Below are 22,152 nucleotides of genomic sequence, written 5' to 3'. Positions count from 1 at the left end.
CTGAGGTGGAAGGCAGTGCAAGTATGTCACAGTGTCAGTTAGTGGCTCATAGATGTGTTCAGATAACATGCACATCCAATCCTTGTCCTCTCTGTACAGCACACAGAACTTAAGCACAAGTGTGCCAATGGTAATTGTGAGAGCGATGAGATATGCAGATGGAGGATTTGAGAAAGTTGTAGTAATTAAAAAGGCATAAGTGTCTCACAGAGTGAGGCTGCAGATGAAAGATGTGAACGGCAGAATCTGAGAAATTCTGAACACATTACCCCTTCTACAGACCTTAGTAAGTTTTAGTTCACGGTCTCCTACTTCAAGAAATGAAACATTTTCAAATCTAGTTATTTATAACAAAGTATTGATGTTAATTTATCTGCTAGAGCTAGCAAGAGTTGGCAAAACCAATAGGTCAGCCTTGTTTAAGGTACATGTTGGTTGCGGTACGACATGTCTAGCTTCAATAACAAAACACTCATTGAGAGGCACCCTAATACTAGTCAGCCAGAGGCTGTGTGAGCAAAATAAACAAATGATGGACAGAATGCTGAACAATGCAAACATCCCCCCCGTCATTAAGATCTGGGTTTAATCCATCGTTCTTTTGCTCACCACGCCACCCCAGTTTACAGCCAGACATATGCAAATCAGGGTATGTGAAGCACACTAGTTTATTTTATGTATTTTGAGCCACATCCCTAAATTCATACACCAAGCTTCTTGGACAGAATTTCTAATTACGCATTTTAGGCAACGCCGAATCCCCGCCTTTTTAATCCAATTTAAACCTTAATTACAACCCTAATAATTATGCTGACTGTATAGCCACAAAGGGCTCGCAAAGTCGAAACTCTACTAAGTACGTAAGCGGCAAAGAAAAAAAAGTAAAGTACACTAGTAATATTGGAAACTTGCACATCTTACGACTTTATTCAGCAGGCCAGAGTAGCGTAAAAAGATGTCAGAAGCGGTCCACTGAAGATTATGAAAAACTCTCCAAACGTGTTACATTGTACGCTGAGAACAGATGCTCCGGATACCACGATCGACAGAACGCTGCCCCACTTCCCACGCGGGCGCTGCGTGGACGTCCCCACTCATGAAGAGCCAAGCGGTGCCGGGGGACAGGCGGAGCCCTCCGCACCTCACCGGGACACCCCCTCGCCTCTTTTTGCTGTCACAATATGCGTGTCTGCCCTGACGTCATACGCCGACGTGACTGCCCGAACTGCCCCCGGCCCCCGCCTTGTCCTCGCCCTCCTCAGCGCAGAGGAAGCGTTTCAGGAAGTGGAAAGCTTTTCCGGGCTCCGCAGCCATCTCCGCCCACCTGGTCAGTTCCCCTCTCTCAGCCAATCGGTGCCGGGTGGCCGCGGCAGGCGTGGTACGGTTGTCAGGCGCTGCTGCTGCCGCGGGGGGCTGCGGATGGCAGGCACCGAGTGATGGGGAGCAGCGGGCGCCAGCAAGCAGCCAGCAGCACGGAGACCTGCTCCCTAACGTGAGAGCGCCCGCAGCCTTGGCCGCCCCTCTGGTCTTTGTTTCGCCACTGCCGCTCTCAAGACTGTCCCGCCATGGCCGTGAGGATGCTGCTCCTGCGGCGGCTGCTGCGGGTGTCCAATCGCTCTATCTTCGCCTTCATCTTCTTCTTCTCGCTCTCCTCCTCCTGCCTGTATTTCATCTACGTGGCCCCCGGCATAGGTAAGACAGACTGCTTGCTCCGCACCACTCATTTCATTCAGCCCACCATGCCGGAGGATCCTGCTGTGGGCGCGCCTTCCCTTGGCGTACCCATACCTTATGTGTTGCCCCATGTCCAGCACAGAAAGGTCAATTTGTGTTCACTATCCACAGGCATTACCGTGTATGTACCCAGCGTTTCCTCCTCGTGACACCAAATCTTGGCCGATCCTTCTAACCTTTGCTTTTCACACCCACCCTCCTAGAATTTCAGCCTGTATACTCACCCTCTTACCTCTTTGAACCCTCAGTGCAGTGGTTTTGGTGGATCTGTCTATTTTGGGTAGCTGTCACCTTTAGGAATCCTCGCACTGTGGATTCTACCTTTGATATATGTTTTAATAAGAGAGTCCTATTAAATTAGATGGCAGCATCTATGGCAACACGCTGTAGCAGTGCGGCTTGGCAACATCCATTTCCTGGTGCATTTCCTCCAAGGCATGGTTTGTGTATTGTTGGCTCGTCTCTTTGTGTTATGACGAAAACTCTTAATTACACATGACCGAAAGGGCGTCGAGTAGCAGCGAGCACCTCTCTAGGAGCAGAACCGGTTTGCATGCTTGGTTTCAGGAATGTTAGTTAAATGACAACCGAGAGTGGATTCACCCCCGTGTGTGGCATTGCACGGCTTTGAAGGATTTCAGTTTCTATGCCCGCGCCTAGTCAAATAGAGGGCATCTCTGTGGCAGTATGTCCTACACAACGCGCGTTTCTTTTTGATTTAGTGGACCGCATTGGTGTGCAAGAGGACAACTCGGGGCGCAATGTGAGGCGTCCTTTAGTGACATCTAAGGAGTATTTTAAAGGGCTAAATGTAATTGAAGTGTGGAAATCGTGTGAAGAAAGCAGGAGTCTAGTTAAGTGCACAATTTCCGTCGCTTTGCAAATTCTCTGTTTAGCAGCCTGATACTTAAACGACAAGATTTTTTTTTATTGGCATGCAGACTTCTTCAAACCATACACTTCATCGTGATTCTTGAACTGTTTTGAAAGACTGTAAACACAAGTGACTTTATTTCGATTTACTATCCTGGCTGATGCCTAACGTGACTATAATACAGTTCCTAATTTTATCATGCCTAGTCCTTTGTCACATCAAAACATACCTGTTGCCCCTTGAGGACACAAGAAGCCCATGGCTCACATAGTTGGATACTGGCGATCCTGCTACGTTCCATCTTAGACAATTAGTATTGCTACCATGAGCCCTTGGTAGATGTAAGGAAGACAATAGACATTTATATATTTATATATATATATATATATATATATATATATATATATATACAGAGAGGGTCGGACTAACCTATAGAAAACTTGGCAGTGACAGAAGGGCTGTCTGACAGGTCAGTGTGTGGGCTGATCTTTTTGTCTGTAGCCTTGTGTTATGATCTGGTGGGCTGCTTTTTCTGTTTATGTCCATGATATTACCACAAACCTTGCCTGGAGCATCCATAAGTGCATGCACTAGCCTATATCTTGTAAAACACCTATACAGCATCTCTTTGCTAGGTCAGAACTACAGTAAAATGGAAATATAGGCCTTTTTTTTTTTGCAATGTGATTCACTAATGCACCACTTTTATTTTGGTGTCCGGGCCTATTTTGCCCCAGTCCGACCCTGTATGCATGCTGACACTCTTTTGTAGGTAAATTATGTTGGAAGTTTATTGATTAGGTAGGGCTAGTTTAAGGATAATCTAGGGATCAGTGGTGAATTCACCGAACAGCTAACACTCATCATGAGAAAGCTAGAGCTGTCCTATTAGTGGCTTCAGCACAGTACACGTAATTTTTTTACAGCTCATTAACGTAAGCTTGATGGAATTGTTTGTATCTTTCCATGAGTAATCTCTTTACCTATGTCACTCTACCTTATATTGCTTGTCATGCTTCTAGGAGTGTTTAATCCAGATTTATTCATATCTAGCTAAAAGGGTGTACGTAGTAGCCCTTAGATGATTCAACACAAGACTCTGTGATCTTCACCAGCTGCCTCATGCTAGAATAAGCTTCAAATGATGGTGCAGGGTCATTCACCAAAAGCAACTTACCTATCTAGGCCACCCACCTTCTTCAACCGAGAGAAGGCATTGGAGGCCGAAAGACCTTGCAGCTTGAGGTATAAAAATTTAGAACCATATTTGCCCAAATTATCTGAAGTGCCTTTTATTAGTACTTGAAATTCCTTCTCCAGCAAAACCTACCCTTTAAAATGTTAAATGACAGTTAAAAACCCATTAATTATGTAATATTTCCTGAATCAAATGTAGTTTAATTGTAGAAAGCGCTCCAATAACCTGTAGTGCTGCAGGACTGCTGTAAAAAATCTATTAAAATGATCAACGATCCCGCAAATATGGGGTGTTGAAATTAGGATAAAGGAGCAACAATAGCAAAGGCAATCCAGGAATGTTGTAATTCCGGATTGTTTCAGTCGCTGATAATAGCACATGTCCTCATCGTGTCTTCGGGGATGAACTTACAGTTGTCTTTGTGGGATTTGCTAATTTTCCTCATTGCTTGACATCATGGAAAGTGCCTCAAGCTATTTTATTGTAGGTGTGAGATTTGTTTTTCATGCCAGTACTCTGAGCATGCTTTATGTTTATTTCAAGTAAAGGCACGTTCTGCTCCCTTGGGTGTTACCAACTTATATTTGGATTCCTTTTGCAATTGAAAGGTTGGTGCTGCTATCTGCATCACTTGGCAGAGCTTTCCATAAAAAAACATCCTTATTCTGGGGGTCGTTCTTTTTGACATTATCGCACTGATTGTTTATGCCTTTCTGTGTAGATATCAAAGAGCAAACGATATGTGCACAGGCCTCGAAGGCCTATATCTTCGAAATCCCCAATTTTCTTTTTTACTACAGAAATATACATTTTATTGTCCTGGTAAAATGATTTGGAAAATGAGGATCAAAATGACCTATCAAGACCAAAATCATCGGACTTTTGTTAAAATATTTTGCCCAGAGACGGTACCCTAGGGCTCTTGGAAGCTCCTTGCCCATGTTGTCTGCCCTTAAGTTAGCACTACCCACACCATATGTTTTTTTCTGATACTGAAGCACTTAACATTTCTGTCTATGATACATCTCAACAATAGATTGTTGAATGGTTCCTTAATTGTCATGTTATTTTAGTTTTTTTTGTTTTATATGTATTCTCTAATGCTAAAATTTGAGGAATATAATTTTTTTTCTAAACTTATTTTAGTGGGTGCTCCTTTGCAATTGGTCCTCTAGTGTTTTGGCATTGGACTAGGACAAAAACATAACTCATTTATTTACACCATGTTTCCTTTCTGCATTCCTGTGCCTACTTAAGCAGTGCCCTGCTGTTTTAAGAGAATTAATCTTCGCTGCTGTCCAGTGTCTGCTTAACAGCAAGTCATTGGTCTCAGTTGGAGGCTTTCCCACTTTGTAGTATTAGAACCCATTTTATTTTTTTGTTGATATTCTGTTTGTTTCCCTGCCATCAATGGGTACTGTGGCACAGGTAAATGGTGAAAATCGGTTTTTTTTGTTGGACATCCTTGATATCATGTCCAGCCTGTGTTTTTCTCTTATGATATTTGAATACAGTTGGCATTGTTGTGTGCACTGCCGAACTCGATATTGAAGGAATGAGGAAGCCTTGAGGGGTAAAAGGCAGGGGGGTGATGACAAATACCTGGATAGTTGAATTTGGTGAGTTGGATTATCTGAGGCTTTAACAACTATACCAAAGGCATACAGTATTTTCCTATGTTAAGAGGCAAGAGGTGTACCTGACCTTCGTGCAGGGCATTCATCTGGGAGTATAAAAGCTTGATTCTTTGGGAAGTTGATTCAGGGGCCACCTGTTTGACTCTTGGTTAAAGGTATTCTAAGAGGGGATGGCAAATTGATTTGTGGGTGGCGTGTCATCTGGTGAGGAAGTATTGATTAGAGATTTTGAGAGGGAGGTTTGTACTGGTGTCTAGGGCACAGGATTGACAACTTGTCTTGCTGAACCTGTATTCTCTGGATGTTTTCAGTTTTCTAAAGCTGAGGGAGGTTGTTTTCATGTGTGTCAAGGCTCTAGTGATATGGTATTCATTTTCTTTACTGTATGATGTTGTAGATATTAGACCCCACCCCTCCCTCCAGGCATGGTACCCAATATTGACGTATGAAGAAGTAGTAGGAGGTGGCAGCACATCTGCATATGATTCCTGTTTGGCAAACTCACCCACACTGGGACTCAGTCTTCTCATTCTTCTCTCTGCCATGTAGAACATGCAGCAGAATTGATTGTCTTAATTAGTCAGGCCATTAGTGATGGATGTTCTGACATATATTTGAGGAGACCCCTGTGAGATTATTTACCGCTCCACAGGGCTCGAGTCTGGGTACCACGCGGGTGGACGGCGTCCTCCCACTTATTTTACCGGGAATTCCATAACTGGATCAAATGGAAGCCACGCATTCACTCTTTGGCCTCTGAGGCGAGATCGGAGCCCATTGAGAACGCTGCTCACGCGCTGGCTTCTCTGATGCAATCGCATCCAAGGGGTGAGAGAGGGGAGGCAATGAGTCTGATGGTGCAAGCCACCTTTCGTGATGTCACTTCCTGTTGTGACGTCAGCGTCCACCCACTTCTTTTTTTAGGACTTGTGCCCTGCCGCTCCAACTCCTCTCACCTTAGATGGAGACTGTGTCTGGAAATCAGTTGAAGGTCCGCCTGATCTAGAGAAGTCCAGTAAAATGCCCTGAAGGTGGTGACGAGGAACGCCTGTTTAAGCAAAGTATATGGGGTTTGAAAGCAATTGGATTGTGACATCGCTTGGACAGAGAGGGAGATAGGTTGGAGAAGTAGGTGGTGAGTGCCGAATGAGGTGCTAATATTCCAACACAAACAGAAGTTTGGGACTTCCATGGCAGAGACGTTTTAAGCCATGGCCAAAATGGGCTCTGGCCCAGGGCCCACTCCTTTCAGGGGCCACTCTGATACAGCCAGCTATATTCTGCATAGTCTTGCCCTGATGGCCTTGAATAATTCTTAAACATGTTTTTTTAAATACTGTTTTCCTTTCATTTATTTTAATGCGGTGATGTGCGAGAGTCTATTACAAACATTCTGCAGAGAATTTTTTTGTTTATGATTCTTGCAACATCCATAAAAATGTTTCCAACCAGGACCTCACCTATGAGAAATGGGAAGGTGCCACTGATATTATTTGCAGTAACATTAGTGAGCTGTTGCTGTGTTACAATAGTGAAAGCACACATCACTATCCCTGAATATTAGATGTAAATAGATTTAGAATGTAAACCAGTGCGTCTGTGAACTTTCACTGACTTGGCCAAAGTGCGCATGAATGAGCTGAAATTGGATCATAAATTCAAAACTTGTCCAAACAGGGGCCCCCAAAATACGTTTGGCCCAGGGCCCCCAAAATCCTTAAGATGTCCCTGTTCCATGGCTCACTTTACTGGCATTCGTTGACATCGACTGACTAACTTCATAAGGAAGAGTATACATCTTAAAGGATGTTACCTCTGTTGTTACAGAGGGAGAAATCAGGTGATATTAGCGTGTGGCTCACTGATGAACCAGGTGGGCTGGTGTGCACTCAGGAAGCAATCCATGGGGTTTTCCAGTGTAATTTAGAATCTTTTGATACCCATCTGCATACCAAGTTTCTGGATTTGATGTAAGATGATTTATATAGGGCTTCTTTACTGCAACTCCAGTTGAAGTTTACAGTTGTATTGAAAACACTAGTGAGCACCGCTCCCACATGCTGAGAGCGGGGAAAGGCTCCAGGTACTTATGTTCTTGTGATGGAGTTAGATTTATGTGCCTCAGATATATATTTAGAAAAACAGTTGTGTCTGTGTGAATTCTCGTGACGTGGCATTGATACTGGGTTTCTCCAGAGAAGCGCTGATTGTAATTGCTCTGAACCCCAAAGTGGATTAATTCTTACTGACCATTATCTGTGATCAACGTGTTTGGCAAGACACTTGCCAATAAAGGATTGGCCAGGAGAGTGCTGCAGATATTGCTGTTATCCCCATCTGAGTTTGTTACACATAGATAGAATTGGCCAATATGTGTAGATCTGGGGATGAATACGTAGCCTGCCTAGATATTGACAAGGATTTCTATACAGTTGGTGTTTCCTTTTGTAAGTGCTGTAAAGATCTAACTTTGGACCTTATTTTATAGAGTGAGTAAAACTGATTTACGTAAGTCCATAGATGAGTGAGGACAGGTTCATTTCTGAGGGTTGGATCCTAGGAAGAGGGACAAGGTTGGTGTGCCCTTGATGCCATTGCAGTCCGACCTGGTAATAGAACTAATTGCTAATATAGGTTGGACAGATGTCAAATTGGTGTATTAGTGTAGGTGCTGCAACACATGATGTTCCTTTATTCCAAAAACAAGGTAGTTTATTTGAAAATCCCCTAGAGTTCTCTGTCTCATTGGTTGTAATGATATAACGAGTTTGAAGACCTATCAGGGCTGTACCCAAACCGGAATTATGTACAAATTGGAATAAATGCCACCTCTTCTATGTGGATGTGAATGACTCCTATTTCTTAGGATTATGTAGACCTAAAATTGGTTGAATTTTTCACCTGACCAGCACCTCTTTTCAGGGTCTGATTGGGATCATAGTTCGGCCTGGGCACGACCAAAAAAGTGGCCCACATTCCCGGATCACACACGTTTATGAAACAGCATTTGACTAGTTTAATTGGGCTCATTTTTAGAGAAATATTTGATAAAAAAATGTAATTTAAAGCTCATAGAGCCAGAAAGATAGGTGAAAACTGGAAGCACTACGTTTTGTCTGGACGGGCGAGTTGAAATGAAGTGACCCAAAAGCCACAACTCCTCATATGGCTATGTTTGTCACCTGGCTGTTTATTTTTTAAACCAGCACTGCTGGTATTTTAATGGCCTGTCCCGTAAGAAAATCACCTACCACTGATATTTTCTCCACCGATCACTATATACTTTAAAGTTTAAACAGTAAACATAAGGTGAAAACAGTTTAAAATGTGGTATAAAGCTACCTTAATGATTGGTGACGGATAGCTAAAACTAAACAATGGAAGAAAAGCCATGTTAAGAAGGAATACTGACTTTTTATTATTGTATAAAGAATCCTTTTTCATTATTTTGTTCCAGCCTTTGCAGACTCTTAAAAAGATAAGCAAACAGACGGTTATTTGTTTTCTGTAGTTTCATATAGCGTCAACTCAGCCCAAGGACAGCGATTATATGAACACCAGTCACATTGCAGAATATCAAATTCATTGTTATTTTAGGCCGTGGACAATTGTCATTTGTCCAGAATCACAGGATGTTGAGCGGAGGCTGGGACTTTGACCTATTTCCATAGTTCCACATTCGGCAGCTCTGTTTGACATACAATGATCCGGCACTCCATTCAATAGTTTAAAACATGTAAAAATGCATAATTTAAAAAAAAAAAACAGAAAAAGCAGGCCATGGTATGACTTCTTTATTCAAAACCTTTTTTTTTCTTTTCTTTCTTGTGAAACAAAGGCAGTAGCCAAACACGAGGTAACCAACGCGTTTCGTCCTAACAGGACTTCTTCAGGGCAAATTTGGTTCCACTAGTGTATTTCCTTTTGATCGTAAGCGGCGAAAGAATCCATAACAAAACGATAAAAGTACATATGTGTTTAATGGTGACCTCAATAAAATATTAAGGTAACTTTGTGTAAACTGGTAATAAGTCCAGAGGTCATGTTTCAGTCAGAGATCAGTGTTCTAATGGTATGTTTCAACCTTGAAGTGCAGCACCCTGGAAGTAAAGCCGTACAACGTCACTGTAGCATTTTTCTCGCATTCGGCAGCTCTGACCCTAACATTACATTCTCTTAATTTTCCTCACTGAGCCTATGCAAACATACAACCCCCCTCCACCAAGGCATGAAAGACAGTGGAGCCGCGGAGCCACAACCGGCCCTCAGCAAGGTCGATTCACGTACTCTCCCCATTCCCACCACCTATAGTCTCAGGGCCATTGCCTGGCAGGGGAGGGGCGAAGAAAAGCATGGAGCTGCTTTTGTTCCAGGGGAGCAGAGGTGATGATGACCCAACTGCCACATTCACTGCCCCCAGCCAGGCTGCCTGCTCTCCACAACTTGCCTCACTTTATCAGCACGACTGGGGAGTGGGGCACTGCTTCAGGGCGCCTGGGCTGGCCCAATGAGGGGCCAAGCTAAAGTCTGCAGTGGCCAGAACAATACTGGCCTAGCGACACTGCTGCAAGCTACCCCCTCAGAGCCTGCCTCCTTGATACTACCCCCACAAGACAGTAAGACTCTGTCGGCTGGTTGGCAAAAACCAGCCCACAGGTGACCCTTGGGCACCAGCTCATTGCCCAATGCCCGACTGCCAGTCTTCCCAATCCAATGTTGCCTCTTTTTTTTCTTCTTTGTGTAAAATCATTGAAATTGACTTGAGTGTATGTGCCCAAACTTAGCAGATGCATAGATTGCTAGAGTGATTAGAGAGCATCTGTTTTCCAGCTGTCTCCCACATGTGATTTTTCTCCCCACTCGCTCATGCGCTTCTCCCACCCGCTTCTCCCACCCATAGTTGTGTTGCTCTCTCTTTCGCCATGTGCTTCTCCCTGGCTCCACGTTGTTCTCTTTCCCCATGTTCTTTCCTATGGCTGTTTCACTCCTGCCCACTGTGTTGCTTTACCCTCACAACTTGCTCATCCTTAAAAAAAAAATATTTGCTACTTGTTTTTTAATATGTGGATCTATCTCAGATCAGTGAATAACAGTGTCCTTTTGTAGGCGTGTGCATGCGGGTTGAAAGTATGTGCACACCTACAAATCTGCTGGCTGTGTTTTTTTGTTTTTTTGTTTTTTTACCATGCATTGCAGCCTTTATGCTGTTCAGCATGGCTAGAAACATTGGCAAAGCCAAAAGATCTTCTAGACGAGACATTTTTGGCTTTGTCGTTGCTTGTTATTTAATTTGCTACCAATTAAAGCATTAGGCTGACAATTGAAGCTTTGCTATAGCCATTTACATATGGCTGTGGCTCATTTTATTGAAACCTGGGTCCTCAAGCTAACACTGTTCATGGTTAGACAGTGTGTTGTGCTGCTGTGAAAGCAAAGTAACCCCTACCTATTGTCCACATGTGGGTATTGTGGGTGTGTTGCCATTTCTCTAGCCCACGTGTTCTGCAGTGTTATTCCCTGAGGCAGTTGACCTGCTCCCTCTTCTGCTTGTAGCATGGTGGTTCCTCTCATGGCTGCCTTGTGTCCTCGAGTTCACAATTAAGCTTACGGCCAACTAAGGCTCATTGAGTGATGTTCCCCCCTCTAGCCGCGCCTTGCCATAGTGATTTTGGAACCACATCTCACTTCCATTAAGGGCCATTTTCCCTCAATTGTCCACAATCGCTGTCTTTTTTTCCTGGACACGTTTATTCACCATGTGCTTCAGCACATATAAATATATGCACCTCAGCTACTTGACCCCATCGTTTGATTTTCAAAGTGCTTGGCCGCCCTTTGAAATATTCATTTCATATCCACAGTGGCTGGAACCTCTGCACCAATGCTGTGTGCGCGATATGAGCCTTTTCACACCACAGTGCATGATCCGCCCTATTATATGCTGACCACATAAATGGGTTGGTGTATTATTATCCACTCTACTGGCTTCATTGGCCACACATCAAGTCGCTTGCATCGCACTGTTTTAATTGCAATGATTTTTGTTAATCAAGCAATAACGAATTAATTCAGCATTAATGCATTTACTTTATGTCCTTGTCTGATCCTAATCTTTTGCTTTAAAATGTTTAAGGTGTGTAGTGGTTGTTTCGCGTAGAAAAAGATATATATCCGCATGTGGCTTAGTTTAAATCCATAACTGCGGGGCTCCACAAGGCTGTTTTGTAGGTAGATGATAGTGGTGAATGGTCGTTTTTTTAGCAGAACACTGAGAAGTGAAACTACAGCCGCACAGACTACGTGTTCCAATGAAAGAATGTTGGGTACAATATTTGATGGAAGAACTAGTAACCTCCGGGTGGTTGATTATCATGCCAACATTTTTAGAAATCCCACATTAAAAGGTGTGTGTGTTGTACTGGAATTACAAGAGCGGTGTTCGCCCTGTAAAGGGTTTAGGTGATTGTTCATAGCATGGACTTTCCTAAGCTTCTTGGCATCTCTACTTGTAGATGGTGGTGTTTAATGACACAGCAAATACTTGCTTTATAGTGTGCTCTTGCTGTCTTTACAAACCCATATTTTCCAGGCACAGTCTGCATAATGTTCTATACAATAAGGAGCTATAGAGGGAGCAAACAGATTAGGTCGCCCTCCACTCAAAATCAGACCGAGTGTTGCAGTCTGGTTCCTCCTGGGACCTATTCGTCCTTCCGCGGCGCCCGTGGAAGGACGAATAGGTCCCAGGAGGAACCAGACTGCAACACTCGGTCTCTTTCTCTGCCAGGCGACACATGAAGCTTTTTACAAGACAAAACTGATCAAGCTTGGGGGAATCCCCCTCTAACAGTTATAGTGCCTTAGTGTGCGCTTCACTTAGCCTAAAGATAACACAACCACTATAATTACATTTTTTATTATTTAATCTGCACGTTTTGCACATATTAAAACGGTCCTGAGGAAAGCCAGTATAAAATCTATAAGGCACTGGCTGAAACATGTAGACCACACTAGACGCTGGAGGTCATAATTAGCACTCCAATCAACGTCTACTTGCCTTTTATCCGCTAACAGAGGCCCAGTTCATTAAAATATTTTACCCTCGGGTACTGGGACCAGCTGTATAGCTTTTAAACTTCACCCTTCTCACCCAACTCACTGCACACTCAGCAACATACCAGCTCCGCAGTCACCTGGCGTTGAAGCACACCCGGGGCATATTCGGTGCCACTGCGGTGGGCCCGATGATGAAGCATGCCACCGACTAGGTCGGTGGGTGAGGGCTTTATAAGGAAAACAACGTTTCTCCTTATTTGACGTACTGCTCTGAGTCTCCTACTTCTCTTCACCTTAGCTAGTCCTTATTGATACATACATATAACCCAGGGGATACGGTCTAGCCTATCTAGTCCTCTCTCTCTCATTGATTAAAGCAAGCTTTATTGTTTGACATGAAAGATGCAGAGGTTGCCCTAAGAAAGGTTCAAGGCAGAAAAGCCCCAGGTATGGACTGCATCCCAGCAGATCTTTTTAAACACGATTTAGCTAACTGGGTGATATATATAACCTTTCTTGCTAATGCCATTGCGAAGGCGACATGCATAGCGGATTCTTGGCATGGGGCCGAGATTTTGCCCATATTTAAAAAGGGAGATCGTTCAGCCCCGGGGAATTATCGTCCCATAAGTTTGATAGATACCATCCAGAAAATTATTGCTAGAATGGTATTAGCCAGAATACAGAGCTGGATGGAACTAGAGGACGTTCTGTCCCCCTTACAAGCTGGGTTTAGATCTTGCATTGGCACGATAGAGCAGGTTTTTAGGTAGTTTGGGGGGTGGTATTATTTTTGCGGCTTATGTTGACTTAAAGTCTGCTTTTGATTTAGTTCCAAGGGTTAAGTTATGGAAGGCACTAAGAAGTATGGGGATTCCCCAGGAGCTTTTAGAAATGGTTATTAAACTATATGAAGCAAATTTTGCACAGGTCCGATGGGGCAAACAAGGGCAGGTTACGGAGAGATTTCCTGTGTCATGTGGTGTTCGTCAAGGGTGTGTACTAGCACCAACCCTGTTTTTGTTGTTCATCAACAGGGTCGTGCAGTACTTTGCAGCATTTCCAACGGACGCCCCAACTTTGGGTGGAACTAAGTTTCTTCTAATTATGTTTGCGGAGGACACCCTTATTTTGTCAAAAACACAGAAGGGTCTGCAGATTACCCTAAATAAATTTGAAGAATTTTGTCTAATCAATGATCTACAGGTCAATGTAACAAAAACAAAATTTATGGTTTTAACCAAAAATAGACCAGTGCTTGGACATGTAACAGTGAATGGCGTTAAATTAGAGCAGGTGAATGTAATGACCTACTTAGGGGTAGTTTTGGAAAGCAGGCTCGGTTGGAAACCCCAGATCGACACCCTCTCCCTTAAGTCTGCACAGCTGTCAGGGTGTATAATCAAAGAACAGAGATCCTCTCTAACTAAAAGGATACAACCAGCTTTGAAAATTTATAAAGCCAAGATAAGTTCAGCGATCTTGTACGGAGCGGACCTCTGGGCTTTTGCGGACCTCTCCCAGTTAGTTAGACTTCAAAACAAATTTTTTAGAAACTTAGTAAGTACTTCCTAGCTCTAGTCCTATGAAGCCACTTTTATTGGATTTTGGCTGCTATGCAATTGATGATGTGGCACGTTTTAAACCAGTGGCTCTTTGGAGGAGAATTTGGACCACCCAAGAAATTTTAGATGTTAGATCTGTGGTGGGTTCAGGAAATTTACCCCGGTTTAAGAAAGTTAGACAGCTTCTAAACAACATGGGCTTGAGTATTTTATGGTCGGATCCTGTTAACCCATTCCCTTCAAAGAAAGATTTTAAGGAGTTATAGTGGCTTATTGTTCGGCAAAAATATATTGACCAGACAAGTACCTCTTCCTTGTCCGGTAGGTTTCTGGAACACAAATTAGATCCATCCCTAGACGATTACTGGGATATTATGACCAAGAGCAGCGACAGGAAGTTATATCATCAGTTTAGGGTGGGTTCACTACCAATAAGATCATTCACTAAAAGCTGGAAAGGACAGGTGAATGAGTTTTGTCCCTGGTGTAAGGACCAGAAAGAGACAATAGGCCATATATTTTTTGCATATCCTGCATATCCAGCCCCACAAATAAAATGGCTGAAACCTATTAGTAAAAATTTGGGCAGAAGGGTAGGGCTCGAGGCCTTGAGGATCATGAGGTCTGATACTAGGGACTCCGTGGTCATAGCTGTAGCAAAATTCTTGGGTTGGATGTGGATTATTAGAATCAATTTTAAAGATATGTGTTAAAATTGTATATACCTGATTCCTGTTTTAAGCCATCGAAGCCTTCTAAGCCAAATTGACTCATTGTTTTGTATAGGAAGTTGTAATTGATCCTAAATGTGCATTTGACTTGAGTGAAATTAATTGCTTTGTATAGATATGTTGTCTTGCTCAAATGTTTTCAAAAAGTTTGTGATGTGTATCTTAGAGAATGGTGATGATTTTACAAAAAAAAGTCTTTTATGATGAATTAATCGAAATAAAGACATCTGATGATGGAGTTCCCAGAAGTTTATCCCCGCCCCCACAATGCCCTCCACCCAAACTATAGATTTGGGCCAAGAGGGCCAGCAAGTTGGCTCAGTGAATTGAGCGCTAGAATCAGTGAAATGTATATCTGTAGGAGCTGCTGATCACGTGTTCACATCCTGACAGGTTCACCTCAGCTGTTCATCCTTTCAGGGTTCATAATACCAGTGCCATTTAAATGGGGGCTAACCACAACCATGATTTACAGCACTTGGAAACCGCAAAACTGCAGTGCTGAGCGCTATTTAAAACAAGCATTGGCATAGCCAATAGGCCTCGCCTTTGGGACCTTATAAGTGTTTAGCCATGCAACAGTTGATGTTGTTGCACCAAGGATATTATGCTGCATAACTAAATACTTATAAGGTCCCAAAAGCAAAACCTTTTGGCTGTGCCAATGCTTGTTCTGGCAGGCGATGAAATAGTGAAAAAATTTGAGCCATTTTTTTTCCTGCTGGTGATGATGTTGGTAATGGTTGGCATTTGAGCACCATATGTTCTTTGCCACTCCAGCGGGGTTTATTGCCGAATTCAGTGCTTGTGCTCCTGCTGCTGCTGATTAAACATGGCAGAGATTTGGGGAGACTCCTGGATTCCCCCACACGCGCATCGTTGCTGGCTAGCTAAAGTGCGCACATGCATGAGAGTTTCTTTGCTACTCTGATTTTCAAACATTTGTTACAGCCCGACGTCACAAAACCAGACATGTTTGGTGGGTAGTACTGATTTATAGATGTCAAAGGTTTGTGCCACAGCTGGCAGGCACTCTTGACAGCCTTGTTTGCACGCAGACCGGTTGTGCTGCTTTTGAACACGATAAGGGACCTCATTTGGTAATTAGACTGATGCGGATAAATTGTGTAGCAATGTTGCTTACGTTGTTGTTAAGCGGTTGATAACCACGTTGTCCCCCCTTCATAATTTAGGCTTCTGGTTTTATTCTACTTAGTTTTTTGTAACATTTACGTGTGTATCAATTTTTCCGTCTCCGTAGCTGCCAAGGTTTCAGATTGCTATGTGTGACATTTTCATAATTTCTGTGTAATTATGAGTGACATCTGAACATATGAGTGACATTTTCTTGCGAGCAAAATCAAGTAATGAAGATGAGGGAAGCCTAAATATCAAAAATTATTGAAATGTCACACATAGCAATCTGAAACCTTGGCAGCTATGTTAATAAAACGTCAACTCCGTCAGTGCGTGCAGCTGTGTGTGACAAGAGAAACACAACACAAAAGGTTAGGCCGCCGTAACAGAAAGAATTACGACATAGTAGTACTTACTGTTGTGAACAGACTTCAACTTCTGCTACTAGTCTCAGACCGAGTCGAGTCCAGTGACTGCTCCAGTTGGCACTCCACTGGCTGTGACAGGCACTCAGTCCTGTCTGTCTCAGAGCTGAGAGTGGGGGATCACTGACGGAGCGGTGAGCCCAACTAGAGCCGCACAGGGGGTCTGTCCTTCAGAGGCCGCACAGCAGCAGTGTGCTCTCCCCGCACATGCAGCGCCCGATAGCACCAGGCCTTTCATGCTGCTCCGTGCCACGATATTCCCTCAGTGAGACTCTGAGTCTCGGCGTCCATATTGACAGTCAGTCAGTTCCTTTCCGGCCGTGCCGGTGTCCAACGCCGGCCGGGTAAAATAATTTACCGCGCATGCAGCTCAGGCTGGCTGCGGCAGCCAATGCAACTAGTTTCAGTCTCTGGGACTGCCGATGTGGTCATGGTATCGACACTGAGCAGCACAACTCTCCAACAACTCTCCCAGAACACTGAGCAGCACAACTCTCCAGTCAGTCGAGTCCCCCGCCGCTTCTCAGAGACCCTCACTGTCAGTCACGTGGTCAGCGCTGGGCGGGAATTAATGCAGGCAGAGACAGCGCCTGCCCTGGCATAGGACATTGTTTTTTGAAACATTGAGGCAAGCATTGGGCAAGCACTCCCAGAGCAGCACAATCATGTCTATTACTGTCTCCTGGAGTCCTGCTGGCAAGTCTGCGGGGAGCGAGCTCTCAGCAGAGCAGCTGGCACACACAGGTGTCGGAGGCCCCTGCGTGCGCGCTAGCACCCTGGCGTTACGGTAGCCAGTTTCAGCTGTCAACAGAGTGCAACCAGTGTCAGTGGGCAAAATGCGTGACAATGCATTTCAGTGCGGTGTTGCGGAACACCACACTGAAATGCGTTAGCATCACGCCTGATGCCTGATACTTGGCAGTACTGCGTCTGGCCTAGGGACAGCATTACATTTTTTTGCCCACCTCATTTAATATAATCACAAATAAAAATACATACATATGCAATAGGTTTAGTTGCTTTGGTTCATCCCTTTTCTTTGGCCTATTCACAATTTACTTCCTTCCACCACAGCCCACAACATGGGGCAGTTCACAACCCTTCAATCTCTGGCACCGTGAGTGCCAGAGATCTTACTCTTGCACACGTGCACATCCCCAGAAATGAATGTGCATATCCGCATAAAAGTGCCCCTCAGTGCTGGTAGGCCAATACTTTCATTTTTCAGTGTTTTTTTTCCTTTCATTCTTCATCCATGCTGTTTTTGTGGGCTAGTGGGCCAGTTGTTTGCCATTGTGTGTTTATACTTGCAGTAATTCAAACGAAATTTATATTTTCTTTGCAACAATAACACTCATATTTTCCTGTGATGTACATTATAATTTAATTCGTTTTAAGTTTGCCTCCCTGCTAGGAAGCACACATACTGTTTAATTAAAACTATATGGAATAGTACATTTTTTATTAATTTGAAACATTTATTGCCCTCACGTGGCTGCCACGTTTAGACAAAGACTTTTCTTTATGTGGCATACATTTGCAATAAAAGATACGAAAAAAACTGTTGGTCCAGCTTGCCAAATAGACTGGTTGGTTTAGCATGTGTTTTATAATTTCTTTTTATAATCTTGTACTTACCCATATTTAATTTATTTTGTTAAACAAATATGTTGTACTATTTAACTACGCCTGCCCACACATGGATCTTTGTTAGGTAGCAATATATAATACAAAACACTCAAGACTTTAGAATTAAAGTATAAACGTGCACACTACAGTTATTTATCGAACCCTCAACCCTTTTTAGCAGAGCTCCTCCGATATTAGCCTGACAAAAATAACAGACCGCATCGTACATTAGTCAAATGAAAACCTATTTTTCTGTGGCGTTGTCCGGTTTTAGAATGTGTGCACTTGAGTAAAAATGTTGGTTTCATTTGTGTGTTTAAAAACCAGAGTAAAAGGAAAAGGGGGAGCCGTATTTATTGAGTGGCCCAAAATTCTGTTGTGATCGCAATATTAAAAGCCAAATGTATAGGCGATTGGTAAAACAGTTACAGTTATCCATAGAATAAGCATTAGCTAAGCCAAAAGGTTGTGACATTGACTCGAGCACTGACAAAAGCAATACAATATGCCACGTGCAGCACAAAGCAATTAAACAAAGAAGAAAAAAAGGATTACTTTGTGTATGCAATGCTTGGACGGCCTACAGAATTAGATGTGTCATGGTAGTGTACTTTTCAGATATAAAATAGTCCTCCATGCTTTCCAGTAGAGGTAGAAGGATACACCCTAACAACCAGTAGAAGGAAGGGGAAACTGATCTAAGATGTGGTTGACAATGTCTTAGGTCAATAGCTGAAGTTTCCTTCAATGGGGAAGTCTGAACCAGAGTCTCTTAGATTTATGCCTATAATGAGGTATGTTTCTCATGTATGGCCCAAGTGCTGATCCAAGTAAAACCTAAAAATGGTATCCTTTCTTTACAAGAATAAAGGATTTATAATCTGGTGCGGTTATATGACTTGAGGTTCGTAGGCTGTATTGACACCTATGTTATCAGGAGATGAGTAATGTTTTCTTATCGGTTATGACTGTGGCCTTGGCATCACTTATTTCTCGATGAGTAAATGAAGCAAGTGCTCTAATGCTACCAGAACTTGACCTTGTGGCGTTTTTGGGTTTCGTCTACTAGACAGCTGTCTTAATAATGGACATAGAGCCCACCCATTACTTACCATTGGTTGGCTTCATTGTCCGTCTCATTTGCTTGATTCTTATTCACTAGAGCATGTAGACTTTCCCTCCTCTTCTTGTGTTTGCCCCTCGGATGCATTTCTATGTACATACACTGCATCAGACATCACTTTTTTCTTTCGGTTTAAACACTCCACGAGAGTGGGTTTTCCAGCTATCTTCCTAGTTTGCTTCCATTCCTGCACATTGCTTTCTTGCCCATACGCTTCTCACCCTCCCAGCTTTCCCTCTCTCTCTCCTCTTTGCTTTTTTCCCCCACACTCTGTGTTCCACATTGCTTTCCCTTTTCATCCGTTTGCTCTCAATTGCCCTCAGCATTTCACAGCACCCATCATGTTGTTTCAGGGCCCCCGTATTGCTTTGGCCACATTTTAAATTCCGCAACCCTCCGCCCGAGTTGCACCTCATTGGTCCTGTTGCTTCCCATTGTCCAGTGCTTTATGTGGATAACAGAATCTCAGCAACTTTTAACATAGCATGCCCATCGACAGTGTAGATTTCAAAACATTATATTGTTTTGACCTGACTACTGCATTTTTAGGTCTGTCCCAGATGTAGCTTAATTTTTTTTACCAGCCTCATGTAATCAAAACAACCAGAGGTAAAACTATATATGTACGTAATAGAATGGCCTTTGGTCAACCGTCTTCATCCATTGATTTCTTCACCTGCCATCTTACATTTTTCACCATCCATCACTGTATATGCAGCATGAGACAACAGAAGTGCCCACTTAAACAATTTTCTTTCTTGCACTATGAGTAATTAATTGTGCCTGATCACGTGCACATTTGCCTAAAAAGAAGTGCTTTTTATTGCCAGGGATTTTGGGCCAATACATGACCAGGTTTATTTTTTCTTCTTTCCGCTCTTTAGCCTTTATTTTTTTACCATCTTTGTGTGTTTAAACTGTTTTTAAGCTTAAAGTGATTTAAAGCCAATGGTACCTTTTTTGTGCACCTATAAGAATATCTATTTTCCAGTGATAGCCATTAAAACTAAACTGTCTATACCTGTTATACGCACATATGCCATTTAAATGCATCATAGTTTTGTACTAAAATTGTATGCTTTTTTGTTGAAAATGTTTACATTTTTTTAATACAGAAGCTTATGGCCACAACGACCTGTTTTTTTCTTTTTTCGCTCTTTTTCTTTTTGTGACTTATGCTTGCAGTAAATAACACTGCTTTATCACCAAGGGAAAGTTAGAGGTCCTAAATCATCACACGCCCTCAAACACTATAACCTAAGACCACAGAAAGATGCAATGGCGCTCATCGTTATCCTGTTGTCATGCAGCTACTATTCAGGTGAAAAATACAGTATAGACTGAATGAGGAAGCCTCTTCCACACTTTTGTGACATGTTTCATCGTAGGCAATCTCATCCCACCCTGATAAGAGGATACTTTCAGGGTGGACTCATCCTCCGCTTCCCTTCTCAGAACTGGATAACCTTACTAGCCCTGGGTGCGACTCATCCCCAAACCCTAAAACACCCTCCTACCCCTTAAGGCTACCATTCTCTGAATGCTATAATCTCCTTTCTACCCTTTCCCGGACCCTACAAACCACTTGCTACCCCTGAACCTGACAAAATGCTTACTGCCTTTTAATTGTACCTTTCCTTGAACCTTAAAACCCTTTACTACCTCTTAACCACACATTTCCCTGAAAAACCCTTGATTAACCCTTAACCATACCCTTCCCTGAATATTAGAAACCCCTAATTGCTACCCTTCCCTGAATGCTATACCATCCTTACTATCCCTTAATACCACCCACCCCATAACTGTAAAAACCTACATTAACCATTAACACTACCCTTTCTTTTACATTAAAAACCCATTACAACCCTTTAATGGTATCTATCCCTGAACACTAAAAATCCCTCAGTATTCCTAGACCGTAATCTTTCCTGAACCCTAAAAACTTTTTACAACGTTGAATGCTCACTCAAGGAATCTGCCTGCTTAAAGCCGGGGGAGCCGAAGGGTGAAATACGGGGCAGAATTGGGGGAAAAATAACTGATTCCCCTGGAAATTCCTCATTTTGTAGGTGGCCACCTGGATCTTACTTGTGATTCCTGTTATTTCTGGCTCCACCTCCCTCCTCGCAGTTAGCAATGCCCCCAACATCAAAAACTCTGGCTAGGACGTGCAGGGTGATATCTGACACTCATTATAAGAGCTATGTAGGTATCTAGCAACACATAAAAGCCTAGCTCTTTAAATTGATAAAGATTTTAGGGCATCAGTGGAAGGACATTCCGGACTCTAATGGAATACATTTTGTTTATGTTCAGTGAAGCTCTTCTGCATTGCCATTTGGGATAAATGTGCACCACTCCTTTAATGTTTTTGAGAACAGTGGTCCCATGCACAGAAAAAATACGAGCACAGAATAAATATAGACACAATGAAAGCTATATTAAGTACTGACTTGTCCAGCCGGACAGAGGTCCAATTTTTACTTTAGACAAGACATTTTTTAAAAAGATACCTTCAACAATTCCATAGAGAAGGGCACAGGCCTGTACCCAAACGTATACAAATTGGCATAGTGAAGAAAGTAGTCAGAGAATAGAGCAGAGTTTTTAGGCAGAAGTTGTAGATTTCTGTAGATTACACAATAACAGAAATTCCATTGAACACCATTACTAGCCTAACATAGCAGTTACACATTTCACAGTATATGGTGTTTTAAGAGGTCGACGGCGTTTCAATCCTATTAAAGAATCAGAGGGATCATCATCAGGACAAAATAATGCCTAAATATTACAAGCCATGATAGCCTAAAAGGAAAAGAAAAATAGAAAAATCATACAAGGTACAGTCTAGAAAGAGACACGTAGTAAAAATACCATACAGTGTACAATTTAGAGGGACTCAGTGGTGAGGTAATCATATAAGAGCTGTGATAGTGACTTGGTTACACCCAATTACAATTGTGACAATGCTGTTGCCTTAAGGGCTAATACGTAGAGAATTAGGCTTAAAGGGTCAGAATAACTGTGCCCCTGGTTGTAAGAG

At 42.8% G+C, this 22,152-nt stretch overlaps 1 protein-coding gene across 1 annotated transcript in view; it reads left to right on the top strand.

The window, feature by feature from the left end:
• The first annotated feature begins 1,377 nt into the window (after positions 1 to 1,377).
• The window catches only part of B4GALT6 (beta-1,4-galactosyltransferase 6), a 165,320-nt gene continuing 144,545 nt past the window's right edge, over positions 1,378 to 22,152 (top strand). The window contains exon 1 of the mRNA XM_086965679.1: positions 1,378 to 1,692. Coding sequence (XP_086821805.1) covers positions 1,566 to 1,692 — 127 coding nt within the window. The 5' untranslated portion in view covers positions 1,378 to 1,565. The remainder of the gene's footprint in view (positions 1,693 to 22,152) is intronic.

This window comes from Lissotriton vulgaris, chromosome 4_1 (assembly GCF_964263255.1).
Source record: "Lissotriton vulgaris chromosome 4_1, aLisVul1.2, whole genome shotgun sequence".
In the NCBI taxonomy this organism is placed as follows: Eukaryota; Metazoa; Chordata; class Amphibia; order Caudata; family Salamandridae; genus Lissotriton; species Lissotriton vulgaris.
This window is presented reverse-complemented; position numbering and strand designations above follow the sequence as displayed.